A 24,427-nucleotide genomic window follows, 5' to 3' on the forward strand; every position below is an offset into this window, starting at 1 on the left:
TGAGGTCATTCAGCGCTGCAATGGAAATTGACAGGTTTGAAAGGTGTAATAGGAGGAAAACCTCAAAGCAGTTGCACTATGAATCAAGTATTAAGAGAGGGTGGAAAGTAAGATGAAGAAAGAATATGAAAGGAGGTACAATAAAAGGAACACATCTGCCATGGTCAGGAGTCAGACCTATACTTTTAAAAATACTTATTGTCTGTATGCCCAGAATCCGGTAGCACATGCTTAATAATCCTGGCATGTAGCATCAGCAAGCGATTGAGTTTTAGTAATAGGGATATTATTATAGCGGTAATCGTAGTAACGATGATAGTAATTACAAAGTTCTGCTGAAGGGGTCCCTGTTTCTTTTAAACACCTTTGCAATATAACCTCTGTTCATAGTCGCTTTCTTCATTCTTACTGTCCACCTCCTCCTACAACTGTTTCATAGTGCAACTATGAGGTTTTCTTCCTCGTACACCTTTCAAACCTTACCTACTATCCGTTTCCCTTCCAGCGCTGAATGACCTCATGGGTCCCAGCGCTTGGCCTTTGGCATAAACTCAATATTCCATTCCATTCCATCATTGGGATATCATCCTGGCCACTTCTTCCCATATCCATTCCTGAGAAAATCAAAATTTCTTGAATTGCTCGATTCCTGGATTTTTTTTTTTCTTCATTCCAAATTTTGGTCTCTCTCCTCACTAAATTCTTCCCGTTTCCTCTAATCTTCCTTTTTTGAAGAGGCGTGCTAATAGGTCATTCGACGGAAAATAAAATATGAAATCTCATTATATAAGCTTATATCAATTATATTTATTTACTGTTGACAACAACCATTCGAAAATAGACTTTGCTTCCCACAGGCCAATAATAACGGACAGAAGAAAAATGATAGCTTCGCATTCGACTTCTTCTAAAACAGGACCACTATCTCTTGAAGCAATAGACCTCGAGGAGGAAGAGGAAAGTGGCCACGACCATGACCATCAGATGGATGTAGAAGATGCCCTGCATGTGGTCCATGTTCAGGGGGATCCCCCCTGTGAGGGTTGGCCCGCTCCTCTGGGCCTTCTTCTTTCTGGAGTCTTCCTCGGATGACTCTGTTTCCAAGCCCATCTGCGAACAGAGAAGTCCAGATCTTTTCTTATGAATCGGTTGGGAAGCTTTGGAATGAAAACGTTTCTTTATCTCTGAGGTTTGACTAGAGCAGGGGTTCCCAAACTGCGGTTCATGCCGCCCACCCCAAAGGGGTCATGAGCCTTTTTCTGGGGGTCATGGAGGATCCAAGGTTTTGAGGAATTTTTTTATGATATTTAGGGATTTTTGTTACTTTTGTTTATATTTAAATCAGTCCTTGTTGATAAACATTAATCGGCATTTTGTTTATTGTTATTGCTCTCTCTGCTGTGATTAATCTTTAAGTTAATATTTAAAATATATCTGCGCCATTGGAAATTAGTACATTTTCAGAGGGCTTATAAAAGTGGAGGTCATGGTAGGTTTGGTACTACTGAAAGGGGTCATGTACTGGAAAAGTTTGGGAACCACTGGTCTAGAGCTACAACCTGCAGAATAAGGGGGCATATATATTACAACAAAATATGTTATGAAAGCACCTCTTCTTCCTCCCGTCAAAGACACATCACAGACAGGTTGAATACAAGTCCACGACTTATAGGTAGTTCTAACCAGTGCTTCATGCGGTTATCCAGCATTTGCCAAAGGTTCGTTCCCCAGTCCCCATTGTGAGGGACAAGCCGTTGACTTGTCTTCAACCTTGTATAGATGCGATAAGTTTCCGATGTGTGTTTATGACATTCTTTTCTATATTGACGACGTACCTTAAGGAATCACGCTTGGAACTGTGCAATTAGAAGAGCCTTTATATGTGTGGTTTAATCTAATGCTTCTCTGACCAGAACAACCATGAGTTAAGTTAACCAATTCCTAAGCCCAGAACAACCATGAGTTACGTTGACCAACTCCTAAGCCATAGCATACGTTCCTTATGTGTTAGTTTTTCTTTCTTTTTTTACAAATGAGTTATTCAGGTTCATTCACATTCTTGCTCAAAAGTTCCTTTTCATCATAAAATCGAAGTAAGAAAATAATTGAAGACTAAAATTTTTATCCTAAATTCGCGCTCCCAACAACTGATTGATTACTGAACGTGTGAGGATGTAATCTTCGGGTGGGTCCCCCCACCTCTCTCTCTCTCTCTCTCTCTCTCTCTCTCTCTCTCTCTCTCTCACACACACACACACACACGCACACATACACAAACGCAACTTTGTTTACGTGAACTCAAGTGCTCGTCCTAACACAATCACCTACATAAAAAGTCACAAAACCACCAACTATTGTTCACAAGCATCTGATAATCCACAAACTGCAGTTGTCTCCCCCCGGCCGCCACCGCTCCACCACCCCCCCCCCCCCCCCCCCCCCCCCTCCCCCCCCCCCCCCCCCCCCCCCCCCCCCCCCCCTCCAACCCATATTCTGGCCTACGTCTTTACAGATTAGTTGCCTGTTTCAATTGCACACGCTATTATAGATAGGAGGTGGAAAGGCTTCATTTGAACTCTGATCGGATCATTAGCGGTCAAAGTCAGCTGAGATCTACTAAACAGTTGCTCTCAAACCAACGACATTACCGATAAAGTTATGTTATGCAAAGGGACAACTCATCAAATGAAACCAACGTGCGTGCATGTTGGTGTTTGCTTAATAAAACAGTTATATTCTCATTACCATTTTCTTCAGCTGAAACGTGTCCAGGAACCATTGTCGCATAAGTCCTTGATCAAAGAGTGAAGCCAGCACTTTATCAAAGCTTCTTTTCAGCGGAAAATGCCTTTGCAGAATGATAGCTATGTTGTAGGGCGAAAAACATTCCTGTAAGTAAAAGGAGAATAAAGATGTATCAAGGACACAGTTATGAAAATCAGCCTTGCAAATTCAAATGCGATTTTAAGGAGTCAATATGTTAAAAATAATGAAGGCTACAAAAGTGCATTCCTTCACACAAGTCTGGCAATATGAAGTCTTCGGAAAAGATCAAAATATCAAAATGTGGAAATGTCTATAGTTCTAGTCTAGTCTAGATCCGAAGAAAATGTTGAAGGAGTCTACAAAAACGAAAGATTTGGGTTGAGTTCGTATGCTGACACCTATGAGACAGACTGGTTAACGGCAAAATGAAGAAGCAATTCCACATTCGTTGGTGAATAAAATGCAGTTGGAAAGGGAGGTGATAATTTAATATGGCAAAAGGATGGACTGTGTACAAGTACACCAAGATTCTGTTAGATTTCTATTAAGAGAAAATGAGACTGTGCATCAAGGTGAAATGTTATGCAGTTTAAAAGGAAACCTTGTAAATACGAGAGACCATAATGTAATCAGGATTGGAAATAATTCTCAAATAGAAAAATAAAGGTAAACAAAAGGGTGGGACCTCGACCATCTACGTGGAAAATACTTTTGTATGTGAAAGAAAAAGTTCTTTACAGGTGGTGAGGTTTATGAGAAATGAGCTATGTTCGAAAACGGAATTCACCATAAATGAGAGACTTTTTGGGCCATTACAAGCACTAGGAACAGTTACCGGATGAGATGAAATTATGGGTGATCATTTTTGATAAACAGATGACTTCTTGAAAGCTAATTCCCACATTTATACAAATGAAATAAGTCGAATAGGTACTAATTGTTGTAAGTCTTTACCTTCATAATTCTCACTGATGGTATACCCGGCTGAACTAGGCTAGCTGAGTACAAGTATTCCAGGTACGTGTTGCTAGCCATCAGAACGCCCTTGCCTTTTTCCAGCATGTCGAAGGACGATTCGTAACTTGGCAAACCTTTGTATCGAGGTACCAGACCCTAGGGTGAAAGTGAGACTTGGTGAATTGCTTTCTGTAGGTGATGGGTAACTAAAACTTTAAAGTACTATCGCGGCATACTAACTAACCCTTCTAGGTTCGGCAACTTTCAGTTGACGTGCAAAATAGTTGACGTGTTTAGTACCAGCCCCGTTGGGATGAACGTAAAACATAAAACAATGACCTTAAGTACCATAGGCATAAACAATAGACATAAACATGAACAAAAAGGCGGTTAATATTCCCGTCATTGACGGGCGGGAACTAGGCCGAGGTAAAGTAGTTCAAAGTTTTACCTGACTAACTTCATTAAATTTGCAGATTTCTCTACTCGCACTCCCTGTATGTATATACTCATTAAACGTCTACTGTTACCCGTAAATTCAGTAGCAAGAGATCACTCACTCCAGAGGTGATTACGTAGGACTAATGTAGAGGCCCTAGTCAAAACTAAAAGGGAATGGAATTTTAACCACATCTTGCAACAAAGCTGTAGTTGCTGAACGCAAGAGCATCTTACTTGACTTCCCATTTTCTTTTATTTTCAGAAATCACGCCAAAGGAAACGTTCCCCCGTGTACATTTAGTTAACACACGTTTTTATTATGGTTGTATGAGACTAAAGTCCAGGGTTGCCAGATTGGGCTACAAACCACAATCTGGGCTACTTTTTACACCCTTGGGCGACCAGATTTGCGACTTTTTGGGTTACTTTTGACTTGACTTGGGCTCTTTTATTCGATTTGGGCTACTTCCATTAATTTGGCATAATAATAATAATAATAATAATAATAATAATAATAATAATAATAATCAATAATAATTAATAATAATAATAATCTACTGCTGACACTACCCCTATTTTCTTATTAATTATTACCTCTAGAATTAGCTGATGATCAGTCTAAGATAGCAGATATTAGTCAGTGGCAAAATTTGTTGAACTTAAACTGGAGTAATATTTTCAATGGGAAACTCCCAACATCAGGAACTGAGATGTAAACAATGCAAGAGGCGAATTAGTTGGAAAGGATATATCAGAATTTGCATTAAAAGTCTACAGCCTTCCATTAAGTAATGCTCTAGTTGAAATGGTTTTCTCTAGAGTTACACGAGTTAAAACCAAGTTGAGAAATCGAATGGGCTTAGAGCTCTTAACCTCAATATTGAGAATAAAGACCAGCCTGGAATTGAATGGCAAATGTTGTTCAACATTTGAACCCAAAAGATCCATGCTGAAATATGACTCTTCGATCTATAAAAATTAGAAACATGATGATAATGTGGAGAGCCTACTGAATGACTTGGTACTCTAGTTAAATTTGGAAGATTATTTTTTTTTTACAAGGAAGAAGTTTACTTTAGTTGCGAAAAAGAAGTGTCCTAATTTTTCAAGAAAGTTATTGATTTTGAGAGGATGAAATGTACTTTAGTTTTGAAAAGGAACAATTTAAATTTGGTTAAAAAAGTAATGAAATATTCTTGAAAACAAAATTCCTTCAGTTTTGAAAAGAGAAATTTACTTCAGTTTTGAAAAAAGAAACGTGTGCCATAATAGCCAGAATTAACCACTAAAATGTAAGTAATAACTTTACTATGCTATAAATGTGTGTGCATACAATACACATATATAGATTGATAAATAGATATGATAAATAATAATTTGTATTATGTTACAATGCATATATATATAATGATAAATTGGGCTACTTTTACCTGAAATTCGCGACTTTTCAAGAGTGTTTGTGCTACTTTTAGCCAAAGCATCTGGCAACCCTGGACTAAACAAACATCATACTCTGTTTTTTTCCATCTGTCTGTCCACCCGCCTGTGGTGTTTGCGTATGATAACACTGCGTTCCAGGCTTTAGATAGTTACGCTATGTGGATATCTGGGGTGTACATTTGGAACTGAAAAGTGTTTTAATAATTTACTGTATGCGAATTACAAAGTTAATATATGAAATAGAATATTGTTATTATTGCTGAATGTAAGCCGAATTTAACTATTTAAAGCCCAGGACGCAGTGTTACCATAAGCAAACACCACAGGCGGGTGGACAGATGGAAAAAAACCGAGTATAGTGTTGATGAAACGTCCGGAGAGGAACTAGTTAGCAAAGGATCTACTGACAATCCTCTCGAACTTTGACTTCATCAAAATTACCTTCAAGTAAGCATTTCCAGACTGGACCAAGGATTCCTTGAAGAAGTATCCTACAGCCAAGACGTCCAGTTGAGAAGCGTAAAGCTCCTTGAGGGACTCCATCATGGGTCTAGGTCTCTCTACCGTGAGGAACGTGGTCAGATTGCTGCAGTATCCCGTGGTCACGACGAGGCAATACAAGGACAGAAACACGAACCAAATTTGGGTAGCGGGTCGAAAGGGCACCTTGATTTGAGATACCCTGATTATCATGCTGTATGTGTAGAAATTGGAGTACGAGAAGGACTGCAGATGTGGCTCTTCGGAGCCGCTGAAAACGGGAGAAAATCATAAGTAGGTTACTTTGATATTTTAGTTCATTTTTGCCGCTAAACTATTGATTCATATTTTGCAATTCATGTTGTAATGCGATAACATGCAAATCCAATTATCATTCTCCCAACTTGTAAGGCTGATATTGCTAGCTTTAGCGTTACTATGATCACCGTAGGAGTATCATTTATCATATTGCAATGGCTGTTTGCACTATATTCTATACACCAACTATTGCATGCTTTGTTCGTGCTGTCCTAATAGCGTTCTGTTAGCATTTTTATTGTTGCGTTATGCCTGTGCATTGACTTACAAGAAATTGGACGCCTTCGCCAGCAGAGCGAGAATTGGGCTGAACACGAAGAAACTGAGTAGAACTGCCAGCCAGGTGCTCTGCGTGAAGGGAGCTAATAGAGACAGCCACCGGGGCAGAGGAGGCTCTGTGCGGGCCATGAAGCAGCTGGTCTGCGGGAAGACAGTGGAACCGTTCAGGACGATAGACCTATAAAAGACTGAAATATTAAGACCATCTTAGGAAGGCAGGGGTGGACAGACTTTTGGACTCCGAGATCTACTCTAAAGACTGAAACTTTTACGATCTACCGTACTACATAATCACGTGTTATTATGTTGGGGGAGGGGGGAGGGATTCAAATAGCGTCATAGTACGATAAAACATGAGTACAATGCTTGTGCTTTTGTTTGTTTATATAGGGTTGTTGGGGAACGGCGATCGACTGGTAAAGCGCGATCGACTGTTTGACCACCTCTGATCTAAGGAATTAGAACCGCAAAGCACAACAGGACTGTTAAGAACAATGTAACTGTTAAGGGCCATAAACAATATGTCCATTAAGGACAATAGAACTGTTACAGGTAATGGGAATGTTAAGGATAATATGACCCTTCAGTATATTGAAAACGCTCAGGACACCAGAAGTTTGCTAAGGACAATGGGAACCCTAAGGCAGTACGACAACTCATCCGTCAGGAGGAAAATGACTGTTAATGAAAATACAGGTTATGCAGAATAAGACCACCATGAAAGCCATCAGGAACATAAAAGATGTCATTATAACAAAGTGTCTTAAAGCCATCATTTTTACGTCCCCACCTTTGCTTTAAAACTTTTATGTTTCAACTTGTTATTGTGATAAGTTTATTTTCCCTTATTTATGCCGGTTGTGGCCTTTATTAGCCCAGGCCCGAAAAAAAGAAAAAAAACGGGAAAAGAGGGGAAAAGTTTTAAAACCATCATTTTTCCGTTGTTACTTTTGCTTTTAAATTTATATTTAAACTCGTTGTTGTGATAAGATTTTTTCCCTTATGTAGGTTGTGGTCTTTACTAACCCAGGCCCCTCCCGCCCGGCCCTCCCCCCCAAAAAAAAGACAACCTCTGATCTTACGTCGAAGGAGTAGAAGCGGGAATATTCGAGAACAGCCAGCTCGTCGAAGTTATTGGTGAGGAAGATGGACGCCATCCCGAAGTGGCCTTCGTCTCGGGAGATTTTCCCCGTCAGTCCGCTCCAGGAGCCGTTGGGGGCCTTGTTCCCCCAGTATTCCCCTTGGGGAAGATGAAAAGGTGATGGGGAGGTTAGTATATTTTTCTTCCGCAAATATTTGAGAGATGTTTATGCGATGTTCGACTAATTCATCACTGCTGTGGAATTTGGCAAATTTCTTATTATTACTATTATTATCATCGGTGTTATTATCATTGATTTTTTTGTGATTGTACTTCTCTCTTTTTTCTTATGATTATTGCAATTATTTATAGTAGTATTATTATTATCATCACACATCTGCCCACTACTTAAGTAGACTAACCCGCAGCGCCAGCAGTTTGCTAAGAAAATTGCCCAAAAAACAACATCCACATAAAAGAGACAATATATTTTCCTAAGAAATCACAAAAGTAAGCACGTGATTTTGTTCATTAGCTGAAGCCACTAGGAAAGATAAAAATGAAGACAAAGTGTCAAGTACTTTCGTGTATTTAACACATCTTCGGGGCACACAGAGATGTGTTAAAAACACGAAAGTACTTGCCACTTTGTCTTTTCATAACTTTTCTAGTGGCTTCAGCTAATATATATGATATATATATATATATATATATATATATATATATATATATATATATTTATATGATATTAATTAAACTAATAAAGGATTACAATGGATTATGACCTCAGATGTCCTTCTTCTAGAAGATGGAGGCGTACCTAGCCTGAGTATGTTTACTTTAATTTAATGGCAGTTTCATCGATGGGTTTATGCTGTGCATCTTTCAGAAAACTGATTCCTAGTCTCCAAGATGATGGTAGGATGTGAATGTTATTGAATGTCTTCCTTTATGATAATAAAATAATAATAATAATAATAATAATAATAATAATAATAATAATAATAATGATAATAATAATGATGTCATGGAGAGACCCAACTGTGCCACATGTTTATTTCTTCATTACTATAACCGACATACAATATTTCAAGCTTCTCTGAAGACGCCTTTTAATGTTATATATCTTTACACATTATACCAAACAGAGAGGCGAGTTGGATAGTCCTATCAGCGCACCTCATGCGGTGCACTGTTTGCATTACTTAAGGTTCTTTGCAGGGTCTCCCCTCATTCCTTTACTGGATTCACAGTTCATAATTATTGTCTCTGCCATCTTACTTTCCACCCTCTCCTAACAGTTAATTCACAGCGCAACTGCGAGGTCTCCCTGCTGTTACACCTTTCAAACCTTTTCATTGTCAATTTCTATTTCATCTCTGAGTGACCTCATAAGTCCTTTTTACTCTCAACTTCCCTCTTAGCGCTGGGTGACCTCGTTATAAGTAGGTCCCAGCCCTTGGCCTTTGGCCTAAACTCTAAAAATTCTAATACTACCTTTTGGTGGCCTTTCAATGACGAGGGTGAAGTTGAGAGCCTCCGAGAGGGCGATGGCGATCTGGACGTCACTCCCGAAGAAGCGCCCCGGAGTTCCGTCCTTGTTCTTCTCCCTCATGATGTGGGGCTCGAACTCGAATGTGATCAGCTGGAATGAGAGGAGGGCAGAGATTTTTTAGAAAGTGTACATATATATATATATATATATATATATTATTCATATATATTATATATATATATATATATATATATATTATATACAGCAGGTCAGCAAATACACATATAAAACCTCCAGGGGATGTCCATGATACGAGATGTAATAATGACAATTTATTCTAAGAAACGTTTCGCACATTAAATTCTCTGTGCATCATCAGTCTGAAAGCTCATAAAGACACATTTATAAGTAAAATACAATAAAAGTGCAAAAAACAGGAATTCACATATACTAAAAATAGTCTTAAAATTATATAAAAGAACAAAGTAAAAAACAGGTTAAAAGAGACTACTTAAGACACCAACCGTTCATTGTGAGGAGAGAAGATGGAATGAACTAAGTCAAGTTAAAATTCAGGTTGTTTTATTCTGACCAGTACGAAAGCTGAAGCCCAAGTGAGAGCAATATCTGACCCTTAACAGCCTTCGAGTTGATCCGACGTAAGAGCCCGGACATCCAGAGCATGTAAATTTATATATAACGTTGGATCGCATAAAAGGCTGAAGGCGATCTTTATAGTTAAAAAAGGAACCAATTGTGCAGGGATTGCTAGATATGAGCTTAACTTTAAGGCATGGTATCTCATGTTCAATAATTCGTGTGAGGCTGGATGTAAATTTTAAGTTAGAAATATAAGGGATCGTGACATAAAATAGTCTTTTGGGGACATTAAAATTAGGTATTGGTGGCTGTAAGAATTTCGTAATTATTTTGTTAATGGTTTTTTGAACAATTTCGAGTGGATATGAATTAGTTTTGAAGAAACCCGACAAAAAAGTAATTTCCATGTGAAATAGTTGCCAAGACGAAGAGTATTTCAGTGCTTTATTAACCAAAGTGTGAATAGTATTAAGTTTAAAAGTTTACAATGGAAGTAGAGAACGATGATTTTTTACCTTTTTAGATTTTAAAATTACCAGAACTAACTGAGTTCTCCACGTCAGTCTATAGAAAACGTACTTTTACTGGACTGACTAACAATTATTATAGTTCGTGTCAACAATCTTTTAAACTTAATACTATTCACACTTTGGTTATTAGAGCACTGAAATACTCTTCGTCTTGGCAACTATTCCACCCGGAAATTACTTTTTTGTTGGGTTTCTTCAAATCTAATTCATATCCACTCGAAATTTTTCAAAAAACCATTAACAAAATAATTACGAAATTCTTACAGCCACCAATACCTAATTTTAATGTCCCCAAAAGACTTTTATTTCACGATCCCTTATATTTATAACTTAAAATTTACATCCAGCCTCACACGAATTACCATTACATGCATTAAGCTACAAATGTCCTTTAATATCTAATTCGCTCTACCTCGGAATTAATTTATTTTCATATATGTTAACCAAAGGGGAATTTTTTTAGTTGATAAGAAATTCGTCGGCTCATGGGCGTGAACCACAGAACCAAGAATCAGGACGTACAGTGAAGCGCTTTAACCACAAGGCTATCACAAGAGGTATAAGTTAACGCCTCCTTTCACCTACAAATCCCTGGCGCACTCAGGTATTCGTTGTTTTAGAGTTGGCATCAACCCACCTCGACCTTGATGACTTTGGCTACGTGCGACAAAAGCACTACAAAGTCATCAAGGTCGAGATTTTAGGGTCGTAAGATTGTCCGATACACAAGACAACAGGAATGGAAAAAAAAAGGAAATATAATTTTCTCAAATACTGACAGCTAACAGGATATCCAATCATCAGGAACTTCCTCATCGTTCGTAGTCTGATTTTGCACTGAATTTAATAGTCGAAGTTAGAAAATCATTACTGGTATGTTGCTCAGTACTGCTGAATCCGTAGCTGTTTAAGATACCTGTCGGTGTAGGTTTACAAAATATTGCCAGTAATGAAAATACTCTCTCGATTAAACGTCACCTTGTTTTCGACTGAAAGCTCGAAAGAGACGAAACATCTCCATACCTTTATGGGAGCTCCTTTTAAATTCCAGATTTTTTCTGGGAAAATCTCATTGTTGGAGGTGAATCCCCGTTTCCTCCACCGGTTTGCGAGCAAGACGCCTTCTCCCCAGTACAGCTGGTTCCTGTACACCTTCCATTCCGCAGGGTCCTCCTGAAAATAGCAAGTTTTAAATGTAACTCAGATGTCTTGTACTGAGGATTGCTTTATCCATGGCAATGTCAGGATAACATTCGAACAATAACGGAAGTTGGATGCGAGTTTTAGCACGGACCAGGTATGGTTTAAAAATTGCAATAAATAAGGAAAGAAAGGGTTGAGAAAATACGTTTCATAGTTTCAAGGTCAATAAAAAGTTAAATGATGAGTGATTATTTTATATATAAATATATATATATATATATATATATATATATATATATATATATATATATATATATATATATATATATATATATATATATATATATCAAACTTTGTGTATTACATGTATTATCGTGCCAATAATTAGCAAATCCTCTGGGATGAAATGGCCAGCACTATGCCTACCTTTAACCTGGATGCCACCTATACAATCACCTAATTATCAAGTTTCTAATCCAATGCTTAGGTGCACTGAGGCACAATAAAACCTGAGTCCCCAGGCAGTGTCCCCTGAGCATTAACCTCCCTCCTAGGACGTTTGAACTGCCCTCTGTAGCTTAATGGACTAAGCGTCGACCAGTAGTTCCAGTGGTCAGCGGCTCGAGTCCCCAAACAAGGAGGCTATCGACAGGAAAATGGAGAATTGGGGGGAATGTGTCCCTTTACCTGCACAAGACCCACGATCTGTTCTGTCTTCTTTCCCTTCTTGGAGGAAACGAACTCATCAAGATCGGCCACGGAAAGTCCTACGAGTAAATACCTGTTTAGAAGAGAGAGAGAGAGAAATAAATATTGAGTGAAGGAGAGAGAGTATCCGATTCTCTCCATCTCCTCATTTGCCAAGTAGGGAAGTATCACTGTCCCTTGTTGGAGACAGAGGCCTATGGACACTATAGTATATTCATATCAACAGTGCTCCACCTCTCCTGAGGGATACGCCTTTCAGGAGAGGTGGAACAAACATCCTGCTCATGTGAACTCTCTCGAGAGACTGAGAGTTTCCAGCCCTGTCATTGGCTTATCAACAGCCAATCAGGAGCGTCGTAGGGAACTGGCCTAGACATCAAATGCACGGTTGATGTGATTCCTATAAAAGTCCATATTTCATCACAATTAGCAAAACTTCTCCCCCATAGCCCCAACTTACTTCCCCACGTAATCCCAGGGATCCTCTGTGTCGTCAGTAAATTCCAGGAAAGGACCCGGGTTGTTCAAGAGAAAGACGTATCCCCTGCACTTGGGTGATTTCCACACGAGCTTCGTGAAGTCCTCTGGAGCCTGAACCTCTACTACCTGTTGATGGCAAAGATATTTAACGGGCAATTTTTGAACGTCTCCGCACTTATTTGCATAAGCAGGTAATGAGAAGCAGAGTAAAATTCCGATAGGGATGGCAGTGAATAAATGAAACTGAATTATTGTTTTTACAAACACATGACGAGGAAGATCTAAAAATGTATAGAGCATATTTATTTGTTTGTTTCTATGGTGTTTTTACGTTGCATGGAACCAGTGGTTATTCAGCAACGGGACCAACGGCTTTGCGTGACTTCCGAACCACGTCGAGAATGAACCTCAGTCACCAGAAATGCACATCTCTAACTCCTCAATGGAATGCTCGAGAATCGAACTCGCGACCACCGAGGTGACAAGCCATATTTATTTGTAAACTCGGAGCTTGAACACACACACATAGTATATATATATATATATATATATATATATATATATATATATATATATATATATATATATATATATATATATATATATTAGGGCTTGTGCCTTGTATGATAAGGCGCCCTATGAGGTAATGTTAGACTTGCGATAATCTATACGCTAAGTCGGTTGGTATTGCACTTCCATCTTCAATGGAGTGTTTTGGGGTTTGTAGATCACTTACGAAGTCGGGATTATCTTCTTGTTTATGACGATGATGTGTTAAACTCATGGTGAGGAGGCTCTTGTAGAAAACACGAAGTATAAAAATAGATATATTCTTCTGAAGTTTTACATGCTGAAGATCAGATATGATTGTACAAGTCTTCTAATAACGATAGCTTGATCGCTTCTGCCAATGATGATGGCTACATCTGTTCTCTCTACATGATAAAGCTTAGGTAAAGAGATACGGGTCTTCTAATGACGATAGCTAACTCTGTTCTGCCTTGTTCTACATCTCTGTTACAAGTTATGAAGGAACAGACAGTAGTTCGAACATATGAACATACATACAAATGACATAGTTTCATACGAACACACAATCAAAATGAGACACGCTACAGATCACGTAGGCCGTAGTTGTCTCAAGCAGGGAGCTTGGACTAATGTTTATAAACAACTGAATGACTACAGGTGACGGCATGTTATCTTAGCCTACATACTTATTGTATACGTCATCTTTAGCGTCTCTAGTCTGATCACATTCCTGCAAGCAATCTGGTTGACCTGCTCTTAGTTTTAGACTTTTATTTTATATATATGGACTAACATTCCATATTTTTATTATGTAAACACTTACATCAGCTCGGTCAGCTACCAAAACCAACTACTGAATATTACTCAAACTTGACTTGCATTTGACTTATAGGAGTGTGATACAGACACTATGTGAATATATATATATAAGTAAATACTAATTCATTGTGTACATGAATTGATTCAAGTAATAAAATATAAAACAATGATATTGGTAAATAATAGTGATCACGTGATATATAATGATACAGTTTTTCACTTCATCTCATTAAGATACATATGCTACAGAAAATACTAATGTACTCTGATAATTGCATAGAATGAAGATTAACATGATAAAAATCATATTTTAACTGATAAAAAATGTCATATAGAATTGATAACATTATTAATGTTTATGCTGATTGATTCGTTGATTTTTATGCTAACTGTTATATATCTGATTCATTAATCAATATACTAACTCATATGTAACTGCAGATATTGGTAAGATAAAAGTAACAGATTGATATAGGCTACCTAATTTGTTTATACATATGTATATGGATTCATATAATTATGATTAATATATGTGCACTTTAAATAGATTCCTATTGCGTACACGCAAAGATATATTTCGATTCTGTTATTTATGATCATTTATATATAGATTCCTAGTGCGTACACGCAAAAAATATATTTCGATTCTGTTATTTATGATCATTTATATATTTAGGATACATGACCGAGGTTATACTACTTCACATTTAACTAGCTTTACGAACAACTTTTCGTCCATTACACAGTTCCAGACAACCACCTATAGCCAAATGAAACGGCCTTTTCAATGGTTAAACAAGGGGAAAATTTGCCATGGGCGGGTCCGAACGTTCTATTTTTGCGCTCATACTTATTCTCTGCATCCTAAGCTACACGATTACGTTGCGGATGAATAAAAAAACATCCCCAGCACGAGTCTTCGAGCAAAGTAGAGTTGAATATCCTTCGGTCGTAATTGTCGGAAAGTATGTCCCTTTCGTAGTCGATTTCCGACAGTCGCTGGAGCATTCCGCATGAAAACGAGATTAACGACGAGATACGGTGTCGGTCGAAGAAGTCCATGAAATTCCTTTCACATTGTAGGCGGTTGTTACTTGACTGTAGTCGTCCGCTTCGACGAACGATTTTTTGAAGTTGCGATGTGAAACTCTCGTACTGCAGGATACTGTAACAGGTTCCATTAATCAGCCTGCAAGTGAAATTATACTTGTCACAAGGGCAAAGTAAATTCAGACGACATCCAAATACAGGGGAGGGGAGAGAGCCATTTAGACCAGACTTAACCCACATGAATTCGCTGATATTTTGGAATTCAAAAGAGTCCGCTGTACAAACTTTTTTATCCATGGCATTAACAATGAGTGAACCTATCCAGGTCTATGAGGACTGTAAAAATATCCATATATAAAAAATAAACAGATATTCAATACGAATCCCAAAGAAAATTCGATATTACTGGTAGTAAGTTACTAGACAAAGAAGTGTGAAACGGAGCTATTTGTAAGATTGCCAGGCAACATAAGAGTCAAAGAGAAGATTAATCATGATTCTGTATTTCTCTATGCTAACTGAAATTAAGTTGTGATAAAATCTGATCCTATGTGCCCTAACAAAAGTTTCATATTCAATTTTCCCGCGCGCATCCTCTGAGGTTAATTTTAAAAACATTATTAATAGGTAGGAGATGCAACGAAAAAAACCCCACTATGTAACTAATTTCTAAATAAACTTTGGGTTTTCAAGAAAATGTGACATTTTCCCATGAATGTTTTACTTGAATTGCAATAGGCTAATGTTGCAAGTAAATATATCATATACATATCTTGATACTTCTAAATGTCTATGAGGTTCAGAAAAAATTAATCCATTTTGTTGTTATAGAAATTCTATTTGCTTATTTTGTTATTAATTTAGACACGTCTGCCTCGCCCATGAGAAGTTCGGGCTAGGCATTCCTTTCTCCAGTCAATCTGCTTCGCAAGCAGAGACGACACACAGATGAAGCCTGTGTAAGCAGATTATTGAGGTTTAAAGGAACAAATGCTGATACGGCAATGATGACGTCGTCACTTGGCAGGAGATTGCTCTCAGCCAGCTAAGAGTTACGTTACTTGCTGAATAAATACGACTTTAGGATTAAATTTAATTTTTTTTTTTTTTTTTTTTTTTTAATACTCGACCCACACGAAAAGAATGTCTGAAAAAAAAACAGTACCAAAATTGAACAATATATTAGTTTCATGTTGGAAATCTGCATAATTGTAATTATGTTAAATTAAATATTCCTTATTCAAACTATATGAAAAAGGTTTCCATACAAATTCTATATATATTATTAGCCCTGTATAAGATTCATATAGGATTATTTCATAGATAACATTTTCACTTCTAGACTTCCTGACTTTAAAATCTCTTTTATTTTATTTTATTTATTTATTTATTTATTATTATTATTTTTTTTTTTCATTGACTACGAATATAAATCACCGGGACAGACAATATGTCAGTAGGTTTTGGATATGTGTTTGAACTTTTAGCTTATTTGTCATTACTAAAGCGTTAAGTTAGAGTTCAAATCTTTACGCATATATATTTGGATATTTAATTAATCTATGGTTACGTTTTGCTTATTGATTTTATCGTGATTCCTTTTTTTATTATAATTTGTAACCCTTCCGACTTCTTACGGAGTGTATTATATTGACTCCACTTGTATCCATTTTATTTATTTTTTATTTTTTTTATATTTATTTATTATATATTTTTTTATATATATTTGATAAATTAATGGTTGGCTGAATATGTGGGGAAAAGTGTTCTAAGCGGCGTACCGTATAAGGCTACTTGCGGCATCAATTCTATAGATACAAGATATAAATGATAAAGGTATTTAAAACCGCGAGAACCGCTATAATCCAGTTCGGATCTAATATCACGAGTTGTAACTCGTAAGACATTGACACTTCCTATTTAATTATCCGTTATTCTACCAAACCGATTGACTCTGGGTGATAAAATATATTATTGGTTTTCTTAATGGAAAGGAATTCACACAACGTGTTAAGGAGATTATTATTGATTTACACCACCCGAGTCACAGATTATTATGTGTTGAATTCCATATTTACTGATTTAGCACTCATAAATATTCGTAACGCACTCAATTGCGGTGTTTGTTTTTAGTGCTATTAATTCTATATAACGTGTCAAGGAACTATTAACACTAAGAAGTGTTTATTCCCTCTGTCAGACTCGTAATTTCTGTTTAATTAATTCTAAAACTATATATTCTTTCAAGGATTGATTTGGCACAGGATAGGCCCTTAAACTGACAGGTGTCTTAGTGTATCCCTTGTTTTCATGACACGTGTTACAATTAGTTATGTGCTTTTTATATCTGTAAGCATTGTAGGCCAGTAAAACAGTGATTTGGCTTTCTGTGACATAGGAGGGAACCCTGGATGACGGAATGCAACCAGTTTATGACGATTGGTATGAGAGAGATTATTACTACTACCTGGTCGTTAGTCCTCTGCTGTGTTCTTCGGGTTTTCCTCGTCACAGACCTACATATAACATTACATTTGATTACATTATTCTGATACACATACTATAAATATACTTTTGCTTTAGGGTTTCTGCTCGAAGTGTTTATTGTTTTTTGCCTAGCCACTGACCCTGTTTCCGTTCGAAGTGTTTATTGTTTGGTGTTTATTGTTTTGCTTACCGCTGTTGACACTTGCTTTGTTCAGTTTGTAACAGTTCTGCGCTCCGACCCAGATATTCAATGCTCGCGATCTCTTGGGTTAAGGAATTTTCTTGTTTAGATACGGTTTTAACAATAGGCACGGATGTTTCTATATCTTTTAGTCCAATTAATGGTTCTTTGCTGTATGGTGCGGGATTGCGGGATAATGCGTCAGCTATGATAATTGCTTAACTTGGCTCCAAAGACCTGAATGATCATTTGTCACCGAGTTCCTTTTGGACTGTGATTAAAGCCTTTGAAAAACTCGGTAAAGGACTCATGTTCAGTAAAGACTTTATCAGGATAGCCATAGATTATGAACTTAAAATGTACTAGTGTTAAAGATACCTAGCCCTTCCTTGCCTATTACTGCATATTTACTTTCAAAGGGCTTTAGTTTACGTGAATAAAAAGCTATAGGAAAGAACTGTTTATCATATTACTGAAGTAGTACCCCCCTTACCCCTTGGTCTGAGGCGTCTGTTGCAATAAAAAAAAAATCCTTATTTAAATCAGGGATTTTTAAGTTAGGTGAGCTGCATTATTCCGCTTTTAAGATATCGAACGCCTGTTGATGCTTTTTAGACCATAATAAATCTACGCTCTTCTTCGTAAGATCTGTTAAAGGAGCTGTCATGATTGAAGAGTTACATATTTACATACGATTGTAATACCCACTACAGCGCCAAAGTGCTGTATCCCCCTTTTACGTTAATAGGTACCGGAAAGTTATGAATAGCCGACACCTTACCATGGACTACTTTAAGACCTTGACTAGACACATAAAACCTAAATAAACATGTTCGGTTTTTAAAAAACTCACATTTAGATATTTTACTCTGAGATTATTTGTCTTTGTCTCTGTAGCACTAGCTCTAGTTTATGTGAATGTACTTCTAAGGTATTTAGAAAAGATTATAAGACCAACCATATAAGCATGTAGGGTATCCCCTAAAAGTCTCCAAACACTATATTATAATTTGGGGCGCAACGTAAGCCGGAGGCATACGTAAAAATTGATAATGTCCCCTGAGTGTGCTGAAAACTGTGTATGAGGTACAATCACTTAGGTAATGGTATCTGGTAAAAGCCTTTAAGTAAGTCCAAGCTGGTGAAAAATTTATTCTAACCTAACAGAGATAAGATGTCGTCGGTACATGGCACTGGAAACTATCGGGAGTCGTTTCCTTGTTTAAGCGACAGAAATCTACGCAGATACGCCAAGTCCGATCTTTTCTCTATTTTGAAATTTCATTGGGGTTCTACACGAAGGTACGTATATAGCTTTATGTTTGTCCTTAGACCGTATTTTGTTTTCAATGACATCCGTTTTTCTCCCAGAGATCACTCGCTAGTGGAGAAACTTCCTGGTATTCAGGTAGAAGGTAAAAAAAAAATTCTGCTGAATCACCTCTGCTTGAATGACTTTACGGATATTACTTTAGATAGATTATCAGAGATTCATCCACGACTGGTTGGGCGTGATTAAAAATTAGCAACAATAAAAAATGCGATATTTATAACTTCCGTATCCACGATATGTATACTTTTAGGGCTTTGTTCGCGGAAATCGTTATATTTCAGAGTGTCGGGAAGGATTAAAATTTCATTTCCCAGCAAAGTCTTTTTACACGCACTAAGACATTCGAGGGTGCATGCTTCTCGAGATTTTGCGTGCAAACTACGACTGCGGTTGTGGGAGAATTCTGTTGGGTCATTTGAACAATGTTACGATTTATGAGACAAATGTATTGTTCCTTTATATAAGTTATTATTTGATTAATTGTCTCTTTTTTGTTCAAACTGATTTTGATATGTTTGAAGGTTTATAGGATTTTCCTTTGATAAACACGCCTTATTTTGCAGGATGTAAGATAATATTTTGTGTATCCCTAGATGGATATCTTACAATTACACTAGATACAGATCAATGTTTTTTTATAACTATAGAGGTATCTGTAAGCGCTCGCTTATCCGTACTTCTCATTAGGGAAGTTCGAACAACAGACGGTGAGTCCGTAAATACAGGATATTACGTGTACTAAAGAAATAAAACAAGATACTCTCATTTTTACGGCGCGTACAGTTGGGCTTAATCCACCAATACTTATAATAACTTATTGTATTAAAATTACTAGAACCTGCTCTGATTACTTGATACGGTCGTGTGTTTCATAGGAAAAATCCTTTTTAATTCAAAAAGATATTGGCATGTATGAACCAACATCGCTTTTCCCCACTCTGCTAGAGTCGCTTATTGTGTGGAATTTGCTATGCTTTGAACACTCGGCAGATTTGACTGACCTTGACCGCTTGACTAGGTGACACAGTCACCGAGTTTGCTTGTTTGATTCTGAACGGGCTACTGTTTCTATTTCTTTTTGTAATAATTAGGATCCTTCTCTTTATTACCATCGGCAACGTATTGTGTGTTTTTAGCATTATGTTGCTGGTTACGTATAAAGCAATGAATGACGAACTATTAGGAACTGATCGATTACTAATAAGACAAGTTATCACTACTGCATTCAATATTAACTGTTTGTACTTCATTCTTTGCTAAAATTTGAAATAGTGAGGGATCCTGGTCAGCGCATTTAGCCTGATGAAAGTTTTTTTACAGACATGTTATTCCTTGCAATCCAGCCATATTTTTAAAGTTAAGTTGAGTCATTGAGGTTCGATATTTTATATAACTCAAAACTCAAGGCTAAAACTGCGAGCGGGACTTTGCAAAGGAGCATTTATTGTCATGACCCGAAATAGTGTTACCTCTAATTTAGATTTTTATGGGTGTTCCACTTGTTTTTTGTGTGTTTTCTAATCACTACGGTGCTTAACGACCCTATCCATGCATCTGTATAAATACAGACGTCCACTGCGTAAAGCATATTCACTGTTTAATATGATTTGTTACGTAAGGGATTAATAATCACCCAAAATGATAAAATTAACATAGTATATGATTATGATATTTCAGTAGAAATTCTGGAAACAGACACTCAAAGATAAAAAAACTCGCAGTAGCGAAATCTCAATGATGTAGATAATTTCTGTAAAAAAGTAAGATTAAGAATGTCTCGTAACTTCAGCCACAGGAATAACGAAATTCGACCTGCAAAGGAAACACTCAAAGTTACTCCAAATGAATAAAAAATTGTACTTAGCTTGCTTTTGTGGGAAGTCACGGTGTTCCGATAACGACACACGGCCTTGGTCCTCCTTCTCTATTTAGCGGATGACCTGGTTTGGCTTCAGTTTCCCCCGTGCGCCGTTGTTTCGATGATTCGAGCCCTTGAAAGATCCGATGCTGCAGACGCGTTCGGTTTGTTTCTTGGAGTGCCGGAAACGCTCACTAACGATGTTTTCTTGAATGATTCTAATGAGAGACGAAGCTTGCGTTGTCGTAGGAAAAAGGACACGTCGGTTTTGTTTCTTGAAGTTATTCACTAACGATGATACTAAGTTGCTTGAAGAATCTGCTGCTTTCGTCGTCGTTGAAGAGTTCTTATATGATACTTCATTATTCTGATATTTCTTCGGAGAAGTTGTAGAGTTCTTCTGGTCCACTGCCACCAATATTAGGGCTTGTGCCTTGTATGATAAGGCGCCCTATGAGGTAATGTTAGACTTGCGATAATCTATACGCTAAGTCGGTTGGTATTGCACTTCCATCTTCAATGGAGTGTTTTGGGGTTTGTAGATCACTTACGAAGTCGGGATTATCTTCTTGTTTATGACGATGATGTGTTAAACTCATGGTGAGGAGGTTCTTGTAGAAAACACGAAGTATAAAAATAGATATATTCTTCTGAAGTTTTACATGCTGAAGATCAGATATGATTGTACAAGTCTTCTAATAACGATAGCTTGATCGCTTCTGCCAATGATGATGGCTACTTCTGTTCTCTCTACATGATAAAGCTTAGGTAAAGAGATACGGGTCTTCTAATGACGATAGCTAACTCTGTTCTGCCTTGTTCTACATCTCTGTTACAAGTTATGAAGGAACAGACAGTAGTTCGAACATATGAACATACATACAAATGACATAGTTTCATACGAACACACAATCAAAATGAGACACGCTACAGATCACGTAGGCCGTAGTTGTCTCAAGCAGGGAGCTTGGACTAATGTTTATAAACAATTGAATGACTACAGGTGACGGCATGTTATCTTAGCCTACATACTTATTGTATACGTCATCTTTAGCGTCTCTAGTCTGATCATATTCCTGCAAGCAATCTGGTTGACCTCTTTAGTTTTAGACTTTTATATATATGGACTAACATTCCATATTTTTATTATGTAAACACTTACATATATATATATATATATATATATATATATATATATATATATATATATTTAGCAAAATAAAACAAGCACATGAACTAAAACATATATCAACCTACCTGTCGCAGGTGAGGTACCGTGAGCAGAGCTCCGAGGGCCAGCGAACCTGCAAACGGCGCGTCGTAAGCAATCACCAGAGCGCATCCCTTCATCTCTCTCCCAGCGATAAAGGACAGAGCGTTTGCAAGCAACGGATCTTTATCGTAACGCATCGGGACTCTGGGGAGAGTCACGACTTTGGCTGCTCTCCTGGTCTGAAGTTCGACCTTGAAAGAGTCGACCTTGAGGGGTTGCAGATGATTTCCTTCCTCGGGCACCCATGGAGGTGAGATGGGAGTTCGGTAATCGAAAGGGACGCAGTTCAAGTGCAGTATGCACAAGATGGACGAAGAGCTTTCATCGTAGACCTGGACAGAGGTGGTTGCGGTTAAGCACAGGAAGAGGACCAGACGTTGCATTCCTGTAAAAGAAAGTGAATATATAAATAAATAAATAAATAACAACATTTTCGACCTTTTTACGGACACCAAGAGATCCATAAAAGAAACCTGTTATGTGTGAAAGCAGTGAACCTCTTTTTTTTAATTGATAATCTGAAATAAATTTCCATAATAGCAGGCAGTTCTGCACTGATTTATTTTTATCCTTTACAGCGAGGACCATCAATCTAAAGCGAGCCTCAACTCAGTATGGATCATGAAGGGGGATGGGAAAGTTGAACCTTTCAAACTGTATCCTATACTCCGGTCTAAGTATACTGATCATCGTAACTTTAGTGATGTATAACACCGACCTTAAGCTTATTCCATCATTCAATGGCACAGAAATTCCCGGTGGTACTATTACTCGAGTAACAAATGCTCCACTTCTAACTTAATTCAGTTTAGTATAGGAAACTTTCCTCATGCATTCGAGAACAGATTAATGTGGTATAGAGAATAATGTTTTGCTATGCCTCCATTACGGTCGAAAATTGCATTCAGTGTAGTGTTTCTAGCCTTTGTTCCTTGAGGCCCGTTACGAGAAATATCTATCATCAAATACTATATAATGCTAAATGTCATACGGCGGGTCAACCAATCTATGCAGTGTTTCTGGAGTGCCGTTACATGGATTGTTTCGTGAAAACCAATCAGCCGGGCTGGCCGCTGCCTGGCGACACCACAGATATAAAAGCCTAGATGCCGCATCGGCCGCTAGCTAAATAGGCTGAAGCACGTCATCAGGCCCGCCATCTTGGCGCGGTAATTCAAACAATGCAGCAGGCTGCAGTATATGACGTTTTTTCGCCACTATTCGCTTAATATTGCACGGATTTTCTTGTCTGATGGCTCGTTACAAAGCTTACATAATTCCCTACAAGGATCTAATAAAATAAAGTTGTTCCTTATTGTTTGAAAGTTAACTTGCAATGACTTTGTTTTAGCAGGTAGGGGGAAGGGGGCTAGTTGTACACAAATGTTAATATTTACCCATAACTATTGCTGTAAACAATAATTTGAAATGCTGTGATAAGACAGCCTACGAAAAAAAATGGTTAAAACAATATTGTTTAAGGGCCATTAGGTCAATAGGGTAAATCGTGTATGTTGGACACTAATTTGATGTTTCTAGATTTCTTTCACTGCATTATAGCTATGTAATATTAAAGTGTTAATCTGGTCCTTGTAATAAGAACTAAATGGCCAAGCACATAATGAGTTTTTGTTGATGTTTTGATATAGCCTGCTAATTTCATATCAATGTATATAGATTATCATTACAATGTAGTATCATTAAACTGTTGGAAACAGCAATGAAAAAAAAAAACTTGTTTAAACTGCTGAGAATATTTATAAATAAATGCACAGATGTACAATAAATGTTATGTATACATTCAATGTAAGAACAAATATCATGAAAATAAATCATTGTGCAATACATTTTGAGAGTTGTTACTTCAAAGTATAGGCTTAATGACCCATAAGGCCACCCATAGCTTTAAATTTACATGCGTGACCAAACCAATGAACAGTTAGCTGAAAAAAAATTAGACTGGCCTAGGCTGAAAGGCTCGGTGGGGGGGTTGTTGGCTACTATGACCGGGTATACAGGGTTGCTCGTCAGGATTGGCTCATTTTGGCAATTTTGGTCTAGAGATGGGTCCCCTTCTGGAAGGGTAGAAGTATAGAGATGGCCAGGCGCTTATCCCAAATAAGGTATAATAATTTGGGTCCTTGACAACACAGGTCTACAGATGAGCTATATTGAAC

The 24,427-nt window shown here is 37.5% G+C and overlaps 1 protein-coding gene across 1 annotated transcript; it reads right to left on the reverse strand.

The window, feature by feature from the left end:
* Positions 1 to 779: 779 nt before the first annotated feature.
* On the reverse strand, positions 780 to 12,818 carry LOC135212318 (glutamate receptor ionotropic, kainate 5-like). The gene is made up of 10 exons (XM_064245732.1): positions 12,699 to 12,818; positions 12,218 to 12,311; positions 11,411 to 11,560; positions 9,260 to 9,407; positions 7,764 to 7,921; positions 6,671 to 6,822; positions 6,046 to 6,355; positions 3,721 to 3,879; positions 2,746 to 2,889; positions 780 to 1,110 (listed from the first exon to the last, which is right to left on the reverse strand). The coding sequence occupies exons 4-10, from the start codon at positions 9,375 to 9,377 to the stop codon at positions 922 to 924; spliced, it is 1,230 nt and encodes a 409-aa protein (XP_064101802.1). The 5' UTR covers positions 9,378 to 9,407; positions 11,411 to 11,560; positions 12,218 to 12,311; positions 12,699 to 12,818; the 3' UTR covers positions 780 to 921.
* Positions 12,819 to 24,427: the final 11,609 nt, after the last annotated feature.

Source organism: Macrobrachium nipponense, chromosome 40 (genome assembly GCF_015104395.2).
Source record: "Macrobrachium nipponense isolate FS-2020 chromosome 40, ASM1510439v2, whole genome shotgun sequence".
Taxonomy (NCBI): Eukaryota; Metazoa; Arthropoda; class Malacostraca; order Decapoda; family Palaemonidae; genus Macrobrachium; species Macrobrachium nipponense.

What these genes read in the sequence shown, in the direction of transcription:
- LOC135212318 (XM_064245732.1), bottom strand. Translation starts at nt 9,377, where the DNA reads ATGAGGGAGAAGAACAAGGACGGAACTCCGGGGCGCTTCTTCGGGAGT. An exon ending in CATTGAAAGGCCACCAAAAG is followed by an intron (nt 7,922 to 9,259) that starts GTAGTATTAGAA and finishes ATCTTCCCCAAG; the next exon opens with GGGAATACTGGGGGAACAAG. An exon ending in GCGAAGGCGTCCAATTTCTT is followed by an intron (nt 6,356 to 6,670) that starts GTAAGTCAATGC and finishes TCCCGTTTTCAG; the next exon opens with CGGCTCCGAAGAGCCACATC.